This window comes from Tursiops truncatus, chromosome 17, assembly GCF_011762595.2.
Source record: "Tursiops truncatus isolate mTurTru1 chromosome 17, mTurTru1.mat.Y, whole genome shotgun sequence".
Taxonomy (NCBI): Eukaryota; Metazoa; Chordata; class Mammalia; order Artiodactyla; family Delphinidae; genus Tursiops; species Tursiops truncatus.
Window position 1 is genome coordinate 63,079,652 of NC_047050.1, and position 12,957 is coordinate 63,092,608.

Sequence of the window (12,957 nt, forward strand, 5' to 3'; positions counted from 1 at the left end):
ATTCAATTAGGCTAAGTGTAATCATTGGGAAATCAAGTAAAAAACAAAGAAGTAGAATTAAAAATCTTTGTTACAGATTTGGACTCTAATTTTTCAAGCCCAAAGGTCATCAGATGTTGAAGGAACCAGTTAGTAGAGGCTGGGGAATATTTCCCAGCTAGAAAAATGTGTGGGTTCAGAGGTCCAGGGAACATATATGAGGCAGCTAAATCTGAAATACTGTATGTGAAACTCAGTGGAAGGCAGTAAACATTAGAACTAATTTATTGATCCAAAGGAACCCCCAGCATCTCATACACTAGAGAATGAAGAACTTCATGCAAGTGTTTTGGACATAAAAGAAATTCTGAACACCGAAGCTCTTAAAAAGTTTGAACATGTATATGAAAAACTTCCTGAAATGTTATACATAGTTTCCTGTTTTCTTAAAACAGGAGACACTGAACATAACGTAACTTTTCATTGATATTGAAGGACGGCCATTTTGAACATCTCTTATTATGGTATATGATGACAGCTTTCACGTTTTGGTTTTTCTGTGTTGCCTTTAACAGCAGGCTGTTAGTGGTCACTTCTCCCTTTCCTACTGCTGTCATTTTTTTCTCTGATGTCCTTGTGTCATTCCTCCATCTTGCAGCTCAAACACAAAACAATCCATGAAACAACTTCCTACCGGCCTCCCCCAACCCCATCAGTCCTCAAAACACACAACCCACAGCAAAGCACTACGCCAGTTTTCTACATGAGGAGCCTCCTACCTCACATTTGGGAGGCACTCAATAAAGTTCCAATGGTGAAACGTCTAGCACCTGAATTCCTTTTATAGTAACTTCAGGAGAACTCAGCTTTGGTCCCCAGCCCAGCGATAACTGGCTATATGACTCCAGGCATGTCTTTTAAATTCTCTCATCTTCAGTCTTTTTAACTGTAGAATACGGAGAGCAGTCTATATATTTTCTTCAACTCTAGAATTCAATTGCTTTCCTCAAATTAGAAATATCCCTTACCCATAATTTCTTTTCATTCTTTCCCTGGTCAGTCTTGGGAATTTCACAGGGATGTTTGAAGCTGAAAAATCCTGAGAAAATCAAACTTTAATCAAGTTCACTCCAAATTAAAACCACACTGTGATAGACTTTCACTCATCATTATATATAGACAACAAATAGATAGATAGGTAGATAGGTAGATAGATAAATGTAAAAGAATTGAAAATTCAAGGGTTGGCAAGGGAATGGCTATTTTCCTATGCTGCCAGTGGGAATGTAAAATGGCTTAGCTCCTTTGGAAAAAAATTTTATGCTAGCTACTAAAAATTTACAGGCATACAAGCCATGACCCAACAATTCCAATTCTCATGTCCATATTAGAGGAAAACTTACAAATATGTTATGTAAAGATGTAATTGGTGATAGTCTTTCTTTTTCTATTTGAAAACAATTGAAAACAAATTAAATGACTTTCAGTAGGGGAGGGCCAATCAATTGATGATACAGTTATGTCATTGAGAACCTTGCAGCCATTTGTTAGAAAAATGCAGATCTAAATCTATTCCAAGAACAGAGTTCTTACACGCAAGCCAGGAATTTATGGTCAGAATGAACTTTATGTTTTCCAGTACTTTGTCTTCGACTTCGTTGGGCCCCAATTGCATCTTTTTGACAAGATCATCAAAATCTCAGTAAGTATATCATTGCTGGTGGGGGTGAGGGGAGGTGGAAGAGATTCTAGGCTTTGGGAACTCTCTAGGACAGCTCAGTCTGTTTAGGGATGAATAGATTCAGGAGTGTGAATGTGGGTTGTTGAGTTTGAAACTAACAGAATAGAACTTGAAATAATCAGTGCAGAGGCATCTGGGAAGGAAAACAGACTCAAGAAAGGTTCTATACTTACTGGAAGCAAGTTGTAAGCTACCATCAAGCCATTGTGTAGCTGACTAATGTGGGAATGTGAAATATATACGTGAAGTGTAAATGACATCTTAATAGATTGTCATCTTGAGTTGATTTCTTTCTTTTTATCAAGCAAATGTTAGTATTTCTCTCTTGGGGTGATAGCCACACCAATAATAATTAGTCACACCCCCCATTCCCCTCCTATTTGCTAATAAATAGAGAAATAGGAACAAGAAGCAGGAAGCAACCCGATATATCAATAATGCTGAGTCGGAAAATGTGATTTGGAGCAAGTGGTTGCCATTTGAAGTCTTAATAGTTGCCTCGGAGTGTAGACATCAGGACCTGCCCACGGGGAGTTGGGTCGGCTACGAAGAGCCTTCCTCAGCCCTGCCGGGCGATTTCCTGTCTCCACAGATCAAGTCTGAGGAGTAGAGATGGAGAGAGCTTCCTGATCCACACAGGTGCCTTGCTAGGTTGGCCCACCATGTAGAGGGCAGGAATGAGAAGGAAAGTGCCCGTGTTGAAGCTGTATTAGTCCAAATGAGGGTAGGGCAGGCCAACCGGGATCACTGCCAACTTCACATCACACCACTCAGTAAAGGAACAGAGAGCTGCGGATGGCTCATTGCATCCATCTCCCCAGCCTGAGAAATCTCTGCTTCTCCCATGAAGAGCACAGTGGGGGTGTGTATGCCTTAGAGTGGTGGGGATGGGCAGGGGGCTTGAAGGGTAGGTGCTCTCTTCCCAATAAATTCTGAAAGAACAGAATTCCTACTTTATGTGACAACGTAAGACGTGTGGAGAATGAGGAAACGTTTTGAACAGTGACACCAACCCTGATCAGAGTTATGAAGATGGCAAAACTTGTCTTGAAGACTTCCTTGCCTGTCATTATCACCCACTCAATCTCTATTATATAAATTATACTATATTATATTACATTACATTATATGTATGCATATTATATATAAGTCGTACATTGAGGCTTAGGTAATAGTGGAATCATGATATTCTCTTTCCCGGGGGGTACTTGAAGAATGTGACTCTTGAGGAATAAAAAGTCACTAGGAGCCAAACACTCTTCACACGTGAATTTCAGGCGTGATGACAGGTGGTGAGAAGATATTTCAGGACCTGGGACATTGCCCAGGATGTCTCATTGCATCACTCAGGCAACCACCTGTTTGTGGGATTGGCTTTATAACAGGCTCCTAGGGGACTGTCTAGAGTGCAGATGAATAGTTAATAGCTAGGTTTTTTAAAAAATTAATTAATTTTTGGCTGCGTTGGGTCTTTGTTGCTGCATGTGGGCTTTCTCTAGTTGCAGCGAGCGGGGGCTACTCTTAGTTGCGGTGCACAGGCTTCTCATTGCGGTGGCTTCTCTTGCTGCGGAGCACAGGCTCTAGGTGCGTGTGCTTCAGTAGTTGTGGCACGTGGGCTCAGTAGTTGTGGCTCGCAGGCTCTGGAGCGCAGGCTCAGTAGCTGTGGAGTATGGGATTAGTTGCTCCGTGGCATGTGGGATCTTCCTGGACCAGGGATGGAATCCACGTCCCCTGCATTGGCAGGAGGATTCTTAACCACTGCGCCACCAGGGAAGTCCAATAGCTAGGTTTTATATGGCATCATAGACAAGGGTCATGACTCTCTGCAGGGCAAGTGGATTTTTAGCAGAGGATCAAAGCTGGTATTGCCTATCTCTGTTCTTCTCACTTGAAAGAAAAGAATACTTTGGTCTCCCTAAAAGACACTTGGGGATAGAGACTGAAGATTTTAAAGGGAAAACTACCCTTGAAAAGGGAGTGTTTAATATAAGTTTTCTGTTAGTCCATGATCCAAAAGTTAGCATGTCCAGAAAAAATTCCATGTGGGAGAAGGGGGCCAGTGCTGTAAGCAAATGCTGTTGGGACAGCCAGGCTGTAGCAGACCCTGGTGGTGCCAAAGACCGTCTTCCCTTGACAGTGGCCCCAGGCATGCAGGGCGCCCTTCTCTCTGTGTGTGAGATGCCCTTGTTCTTGTAACCTAATGCTTGACCACACCAGCATTGCCTGGTGCTCACACTGGGTGGATGATATGAGGAGGCCTCCTGTTATTTAGAGATCCATCTGGGGCTCCGGCTCATTATGCCCATAGGGACCAAGATGCCTTTGATCTGAGAAGACAGCTTAAGTTAGGCTCATGTTCTTTTTTTTTTTTTTTTTTTTTTTTGCGGTACGCGGGCCTCTCACTGTTGTGGCCTCTCCCGTTGCGGAGCACAGGCTCCGGATGCGCAGGCTCAGCGGCCATGGCTCACGGGCCCAGCCGCTCCGCGGCACGTGGGATCTTCCCGGACCGGGGCATGAACCCGTGTCCCCTGTATCGGCAGGCAGACCCCCAACCACTGCGCCACCAGGGAAGCCCTAGGCTCGTGTTCCTGCTCAGGGCTTTGAGAAGCTGCAGTAGCAGCTCTAAGCATGAGGGGTTTGAGGTGAGTTTTGTGCCTGTGGATTTAAATAGCTCCTCAACTGAAGCCAAACTGTCCTTACTTCCCCTTTGTTCTCTAACACCCTTGCAAACTTTGGACAAGGGAGGAAGAGTGGGAAGGGAGCTGGGAAGGGCTCTCATTTTCTTCATTTTTTGAAATCAGTTGAATGTATTGTTTCTTACTGACTCTTTCAAAAGGATCTGTTCAGAAGCTACAAAAGTCTCTCACTCATCCATCATTCAAGTAGTCAATCACTCATTAACTCACTGAATGTTTATTGAGTGTTTATTACGAACAAGGCCATGTGGTGGGTAGAAGAAGGTAGGAAACTGTACTTGAATCAAGGAACTCATAGAATTTTACAGTTAGAAGGAAGCCTCAGAGACCATCTAGTCCAACTTCCAGCTGGCGTAGGAATCCCTCTTCACCACCTCCATGACACATGACATGGGGTTCTTGGGCACTACTTGATTATATCCAGAGATGGGGAGGTCACTACTCCTAGAGTAGCCCATTCCATTGCTGGGAAGTTCTGTTATAAAAATTGCCTTTATAGTGAGCTGAAATCTCTCTTCCTGTAGCTTGGGAACCACACTGGGATCCTCCTCCCTCTTCTAGATGGCAGTATTTTCAAGTGTTGAAGACACTTGAGTTACCATTGCTCTTCTTCCACACTCTCAGTTTTCTCTTTTCTGGGTTAAAAGTTAAACTACTGGGGGCTTCCCTGATGGCGCAGTGGTTGAGAGTCCGCCCGCCGATGTTAAAGTACTAAAGTTAAAGTACTCCTGATTCTTCAGCAATTTTTCATGCAGTGTGACTTCTGGACTCAGGCCCAGCTCTGCCAGCTTCCTTTAGAACTTCCTAATCTTAATGGCATTAACATAAAAATGTGCTGCTGTAACCAGCCAGGCACTGTGCTGACTTCTAATCAGACAAAATATTGAGGATGACAGCCTTGTTCTGACTATTGTACATGTCCCAAACTTCTCAAGGCAATAAGGATGAGTTCTCTGAGAAAGTGGTGAGCAAAGTGTTGTGGGATTTTAGGAAAAAAAGGGAATACTTTCATCTGCGGAGGATCAGGGAGGGCTGCTTGGAGGAGGCAGCATTTGCTCTAGGCATTTAAAGATGGATAGCATTTCAAGAGGCAGAAATGGGTTTGAAGAGTGGGCTGCCCTAGAGTTCATTTTGGCTACAAACAAGCAGACAAAAAAGCAAAAAAAAACACGTTTTAGGCAGTGAGGTTTGATAGGTGTCCTTCAGTAGAAAATTAGCTCAAATCCTGCTAGGAGATGAGGTACAGCTGCAATACTTTGGATGCCCTGTACAGCCAGCCCTGAGGTTTGATAACCAAATGTCACTGTGCTCCAGATAAGTATGAAGGCCAGACAAGGTTCAAGGCCTAGAATCCTCTTTGAATGGGTTTGTCATGAACCCATTTCACAGATTTATCCTCAAAGAGAAATCTAGTGTTGTCGGACTCACCGCTCCATCTCTCCCCAGGTCTTTCACCACAAGCTGATAGGAGGCGTACTGATTGGCTCCTTCAAAGTGGACCTGGGGACCGTGTACAACCAACCTGGTGAGAAAGCATTGCCTCCCAGTCTCTCTCTGTTACTTTCTCTTACTGTGACACCTGAAGGTCAGTTAGTTTATGCGTTCTTCCATGTATCCATTTATTCAATAACACTGAGCACCAGTTTTACAAAGTGGAGCAAGGCATGTGGCTCTTTTACTCTAAGTTCACAGTGTAATGATGCAAATATCTTATATGTTCATACGTCCGAGAAGTTAAAAAATTTTTTTTCACAAATTCTGTCCAATTTACTGCTGCGAGACACAAGAAGGAAAGTTGGAAGGGTGTAGAAGTTAAGAATATGGACTCTGGGGCCAGATTGCCTGGCTTCAAATTCCACTCTGCTCTTTCCTAGCTGTGCAACCTTGGGTTAATAACTTGACTTCTCTGTGCTACCGTTTCCTTATCTGTAAAAATGGGGATAAAATAGCACCTCCTTATAGGGTTGTTGGAGGATTAAGTGAATATATACGTAAGTGAATATATGCATAAGAATGTATACATAAGCACTTTATAGGCTCTAGCACAGAATAATGACTGTGACATGCCATACGTGGGTTTGCTGTAATTATTATTATTATCCCTGATTTGTCAGAGGAGCTAGGTAGTTTGTCCAAGGTCAAGAGCTAATAAGTAACAGAACCAACAACACACACAGATCTTCTCATGAAAGGCCCCTTCTCTTCAACAGTGATTCCAACTCACATGACCCCAAGGGGGCCAGGCAGTGAGCATCGCTGAGTGCAGTGGGCTGGGTTTAATGCAGTCAGGGGTGACACAGGCTATGGGAAATGGGGGGCGGGGCTCACAACCCCTGTGGAAGGAGTAGCATCTACTCAACTCCTTACCACCTACAGTCGTGTGGAAATGTGGACTCTGTGTGGCCAGATCTAACAGTTTTTAAAAAGGTAAGCCTGAAGTCTAGATTTTGTAAGAGTTTTGAAGTTTGGGCTTACCGTGTAGGTCAAACAAAAAGATCCCTGAGCAGCGTTTATGGCCTGTGAAATCATGTGTGGCTTCTACACTGCATTAATGTCCTCCTCTCCGGTCAAATCTAGACTCCCGTCCAGGCAATTTCCACTGCGTTGAAGGCTTCCCAACTCCCTGTGGCAGGTTGGAGAAAAAGATGGAGAAGTGGGTAGGAAGAGAGGAGAGGAAGGAAAGGAGGAGAGAGAGGCAGCACAAGACTTGGAAATAACTGTGCTGAGCTGGCCCCTCCTGGGGAGTAGACGGTGGGGAGGCTTCGGGTTGGAAGAGACCTGGATGGAGCGTCGGGGTGCATCAGTGCAGGACATCTGAGCTGTCAGGACTTTTTGCAGGTCATCAGTTCTCCGACAAGTGGGCCCTGCTAATGGACCCCGGCAACATCAGGACTGGCACGAAGGGGTACCTGAAGTGTGACATCAGCGTGACTGGGAAAGGAGATGTCTTAACGCGCAATCCCAAAACCTCTGATGCCAAGGAGCAAATAGAAAAGTGAGAAAGGCCCATCGAGGACCATGCAAGAGAAATGATATGTCCCAGTTCCCATGTCTCTTTCTTCTCCCTTTCCTTACGGGTTCATGAGAACTTCCAAGTTCAAGGCCTGTCCAGTGGGGATTCTGCTCTATCAGAGGTACCACGATGTGTCTTATCAAAGGCATCACTGTCCTTTGGGAGGTCAGCTTCTAGGACAAGAACAGCCTGCCTTCCTATAATAACCCATAATAGATAAGCTATTCTTGAGCCTGTCCTATTGATCTGAATTGAGTTGATTTTTCTTTGAAGGAAGAATAATTTCAGCCACTAGCTCGTAAAATGGGAAGACTTTATGCGCCTCTTCTAAGTGTTTATTCTTTAACAACGAGTTTGCGTTCACTCTCCTAGGAGCTGGCCTGAACGAGTTTGCATTCACTCTGTTTTTTTTTAATTAATTTTTATTGGAGTGCTGCGTTCACTCTATTCACACTCTGTGCTGTCATCTACACTAGAAAGAAAACTCATTTTAGCGATGAATCCTATCTTTTCAGATTTTTCTCCTGTATCAGAATTCTTCTTTCTGCCTCCAAATTGCCTCTACCTTTTCTCTCTACTCTTTCAAGTGAGAAAGCTTTTTTATGTCTTATTTTTGTTCCCCGCAAGGAACCTTTTGATCCCACAAGGGTTTCCATCAGAGAGACCCTGGGCCAGATTCTATGTGAGACTCTACAGAGCTGAAGGGCTGCCCAAAATGAACTCCAGCATCATGGCGAACATCACCAAAGCCTTTGTGAGAGACAGTAAGGACCTCGTGGATCCCTTTGTGGAGGTCTCCTTTGCTGGACAGACGGTGAGGAAGGGTCATCACCAATCCTGGCAGGCCTGGACTGGAATCTTGCTCTTTACCCAGGACACTGCTGGTCAAATGACATTAAATTAAAATCAAAATTAGGAAGTGCCCAGAGAGAGGAAGCTTGTCACAAAAAGGTTTTACATCGCACGGCAGGAAAGTAGTGGAGGGCCACCCACTCCCTCACCATTGGAGCTCGTGGAGAGAAGTGAGGGGAAGATCGCGGTGCAGCACCCAGGCAGGCAGGCCTCCTTCCTCACCTCTGGCTGCTTCTCTGAGCTGTTGCCCAGTCCCCAGCCCCCAGAGGATTACCACCTCCCTTTCAATCTGCTCTACAATCTACCCAGCTAGTCCTTGTCCTGTGTAAGCCTGGACATCCCTGTTCCCAGCTGTTCCCTGCTCAAGAGCCATTGGAAGTGCTAGGGCCTGGGCACACTGTCAGAGCTTAATCCTGGTTGGCTGGACTTGGAAGCTTCAGCTGACACACATGTTGTCTCTACCCGGCCCCTCCCGTTGGCAGGGTGAACCTTGGACTATTTCTATCTTGGACCCCATTGGCATATATAGGACATATATAAGCCCCATATAGGACACCACCTCCATTGTATGACGAGGAAACTGAGGTCCAGACTAGGGAAGGGATTTGCACCAGGTCCAACTTTTATAAAACATGAAGACAGGCTCTAACTGTATCTGCTGCAATCCTGGAGATGTGTGGCACTCCTTCATACACAGGTGTCAAGTTCACCCCAACCCAGTGGATGATGAGAACTTCCTGAGGGCGGGACCTGTGACAACTCACCTTTGTCCCAGATGCCCAGCACAGTGTCTGGCACAGAATAGGACATCAGTAATGTTCATGGGGTGTAACTGATTTTCATGGGTGTCGGTGGAATCAGGTTCATTATTTTTGACAACTCACTTTATATTTCCAGCTGGTGTGAAGTTTTCTTTAGTCGGTCAAGGGCACCTTTCATTTCCTTCCGTGGCTCACATTTTCCTGGCTTTGTTTTTAGGGGCGAACCACGGTGCAGAAGAACTGCGCCGATCCTGTGTGGCACGAACAGGTGGTCTTCAAGGAAATGTTCCCTCCCTTGTGTCGAAGGGTGAAAATCCAGGTATGGGATGAAGGCAGCGTGAGTGATACAGTGCTGGCAACACATTTCATCGACCTGAAGAAAATCTCCAATGAACAGGATGGAGATAAAGGTAAGGCCGCACGTGTCTGACTTGGAGATTGGGTCTCCAAATGATTGATTTAGAGCCTTCGTCTTCAGAAAGAGAGGGTTGGAGCAGGCAATGTCTTAGGCACCTTCTATCCTCTGTGTGGTCTGTGGCTTGGGTTGGTTCAGGGTGGTGAACAGAGCCAGACTCTGGGAACCACGAGGCTTGTTCCCTGTCCCATGTCTTCCAGGAACATTGCTGTGTGTCCTTGAGGAAGTCACTCCCTCTCTCTGGGCCTTAGGTTTCTTAATTGAAAAATGAAGAGTTTAGATTAGATAAGAGGTTGGCAAACTGTGATCCATGGACCACATCTGGACTACCACGTATTTTTGTATGGCTCACAAGCTAAGAATGGTTTTTACGTGTTTATTTATTTATTTTTAAAAATTAATTAATTATTTATTTTTACTTTTGGCTGCGTTGGGTCTTCGTTGCTGCGCGCGGTCTTTCTCTGGTTGCGGCGAGCAGAGGCTACTCTTCGTTGCGGTGCGAGGGCTTCTCATTGCACTGGCTTCTCTTGCTGGGGAGCACGGGCTCTAGGCGTGCGGGCTTACAGTAGTTGTGCCACGTGGGCTCAGTAGTCTTGGTTCACGGGCTCTAGAGCGCAGGCTCTGTAGTTGTGGTGCACAGGCTTACTTGCTCCATGGCATGTGGGATGTTCCCAGACCAGGGCTCGAACCCGTGTCTCCTGCATTGGCAGGCAGATTCTTAACCCCTGTGCCACCAGGGAAGTCTCGGTTTTTACTTGTTTAAATGGTCAAAAAAATATGGTGCCCTCAACTCACAATGGGAGGTCCTGCTGACTGCACTCAGAGAGCCAGGGCAAGAATGGAGAGTCCCAGCTAATCCACAGAGTCAGGCAAAGGAGTTTTCACCCAAGATAAAGCTCTTTATTTATAAAACCTAAATTAATAGCTGTTAATTCTCTAAATACCCCAATCTACCTTCCCTTTTTTAAATGCCAATGCAGTCTTCCTCTGCACTACAAATTCGCATTGATCAATGTCTATATTTGTGTATATGTGTGTGTGTGTGTGTGTATATATATATATATATATATATATACACACACACACACACACACACACATACATACACATTATACTGAAGGCTTGGCTTAAGCAGAGAACGAGATTTACACATTTTTGTGCCCTGCACAGAGTGACACCATAGAAAGGCCTTAATAAATATCTACTGTTTAAGTATTCATGATGTGGGAGGATTTGCCACAGGATTTCTTTATGCAGAAAACACACTCTGTCCACCTACAGGATTTCTCAACCAGACATAAACATGTTACCCACAGACTTCCCTGGTGGCGCAGTGGTTAAGTATCCACCTGCCAATGCAGGGGACACGGGTTCGAGCCCTGTTCCGGGTAGATTCACATGTCTCAGAGCAACTAAGCCTGTGAGCCACAACTACTGAGCCTGCGTGCTGCAACTGCTGAAGCCCACGCACCTAGAGCCCATGCTCCACAACAAGAGAAGCCACCGCAATGAGAAGCCCGCGCACTGCAACTAGAGAAAGCCCACGCACAGCAACAAAGAACCAACGCAGCCAAAAATAAGTAAATTTAAAAAAAAACAAACAGGTTACCCACAACTTTTCAGAAACATCTTGATGGGTTCAGGGAGATGTATAACAATGGTTTTAAAAGTAGACATCGGGGGCCATGGGAGAGGGACGGGGGGGAATGGAGAGAGGAAGTTTTCAGGCATAAAACTATCGATAACAGTAAAGCATATGGAAACTTTTCCTCGTCAAAAAGCGGGGGGATGGGCTTCCCTGGTGGCGCAGTGGTTTAGAGTCTGCCTGCCGATGCAGGGGACGCAGGTTCGTTCCCCCGTCCGGGAAGATCCCACATGCCGTGGAGCGGCTGGGCCCGTGAGCCATGGCCGCTGGGCCTGCGCGTCCGGAGCCTGTGCTCCGCAACGGGAGAGGCCACAACAGTGAGAGGCCCGTGTAACGCAAAAAAAAAAAAAAAACCAACAACAACAAACAAACAAAAAAAAAACCGGGGGGATTGTTAAGCAAATTATGATATATATACTTATTAAGAGTAATGGCTAATATTCTAGACATCTCCTAAAGACTTGTATGAAGCACTTAATATTATCTCTTTTAATCCTGATAGGTGAGATAGGTACTGTTAGCACCCCCATTTTACAGTTGAGGAAACCGTGGCATTGGGAAGTTAAAAAACTTCCACAGCTTGAAAATGGCAGACCTGAGAGTTGAGATTTGAACCCAGGCAGTCAAGCTCAGGACCACCATGCTATATACTGCCTGTCAAAATGGAATATTCTGTTGTCAAAGAGATGTTTGCATAGACACTGTATATTTTCCCAAATGCTCTGTATTAAGAAGGGAAACTACTTATGCTAAGAGTAAGTTAAGATCACCAGGTCATTTCAGTTCTACATTTAGAACATATCTCAGAATATTTACTTCTCTCAGTCTCCACTACCAACGCCCTGGTCCAAGCCACCCCTGTCTTCAGGTTTTTTTTAATATAAATTTTTAAAAATTTATTTATTTTATTTATTTATGGCTGTGTTGGGTCTTCGTTGCTGTGCGTGGGGTTTGTCTAGTTGCGGTGAGTAGGGGCTACTACTCGTTGCAGTGCGCGGGCTTCTCATTGCGGTGGCTTCTCTTGTTGCCAAGCACGGGCTCTAGGTGCAGAGGCTTCAGTAGTTGTGGCTCGTGGGCTCTAGAGCGCAGGCTCAGTAGTTGTGGCGCACGGGCTCAGTTGCCCCGCGGCATGTGGGATCTTCCCGGACCAGAGCTCAAACCCATGTCCCCTGCATTGGCAGGCGGATTCTTAACCACTGCGCCACCAGGGAAGCCCACGTCTTGAGTTTTGATGGAGAAGTGGTGCTTGAACCAGTGTGCCCACATCCATTCAGTTTTTTTAAAATTTTTATTTATTTACTTATTTCTATTTTAGGAGAAAAGCTAAAGTCTTGACAAAAACATGGTACTAAAACAGGAAACTAAACGAATGCAAAATAAAACACAAAACAAAACAAAATCAAACCAGCATGGACTTCTGTTTCCACCTTTGAAGATGACTGATTCGGGACTTGCCCTAGCACTTTATTTAGTTGTTTTTTAACTTTTTATTTTATATCAGAGTATAGTTAATTAACAATGTTGGGTTAGTTTCAAGTGTACTACAAAGTGATTCAGTTATACATATACATGTACCTATTCTTTTTCAAATTCTTTTCCCATGTAGGTTGTTACATAACATTGAGCAGAGTCCCCTGTGCTGTACAGTAGGTCCTTGTTGGTTACCCATTTTACATATAGCGGCCCACGTCTGTCCTTAGAACCCGTCACATAGCAACCAGGGTGATCTTAAAAACACACAACCGGTTAGGTCACATCTTTGCTTAAACCCCTCTAAAATATTCCCATAATTTCTAGGATACAGTCCAAAATCCTTATCAAGCCTCCGGAGACCTGCTCACCTCTCCAAACTCTT

General features: G+C 44.9%; 1 protein-coding gene across 1 annotated transcript in view; it reads left to right on the top strand.

The window, feature by feature from the left end:
• The window catches only part of FER1L6 (fer-1 like family member 6), a 173,826-nt gene that overhangs the window by 53,441 nt on the left and 107,428 nt on the right, over positions 1-12,957 (top strand). Inside the window, exons 7-11 of the mRNA XM_073794722.1 lie at positions 1,619-1,681; positions 5,863-5,941; positions 7,255-7,411; positions 8,057-8,243; positions 9,260-9,452. Of these exons, the coding sequence (XP_073650823.1) occupies positions 1,619-1,681; positions 5,863-5,941; positions 7,255-7,411; positions 8,057-8,243; positions 9,260-9,452 (679 nt within the window). The remainder of the gene's footprint in view (positions 1-1,618; positions 1,682-5,862; positions 5,942-7,254; positions 7,412-8,056; positions 8,244-9,259; positions 9,453-12,957) is intronic.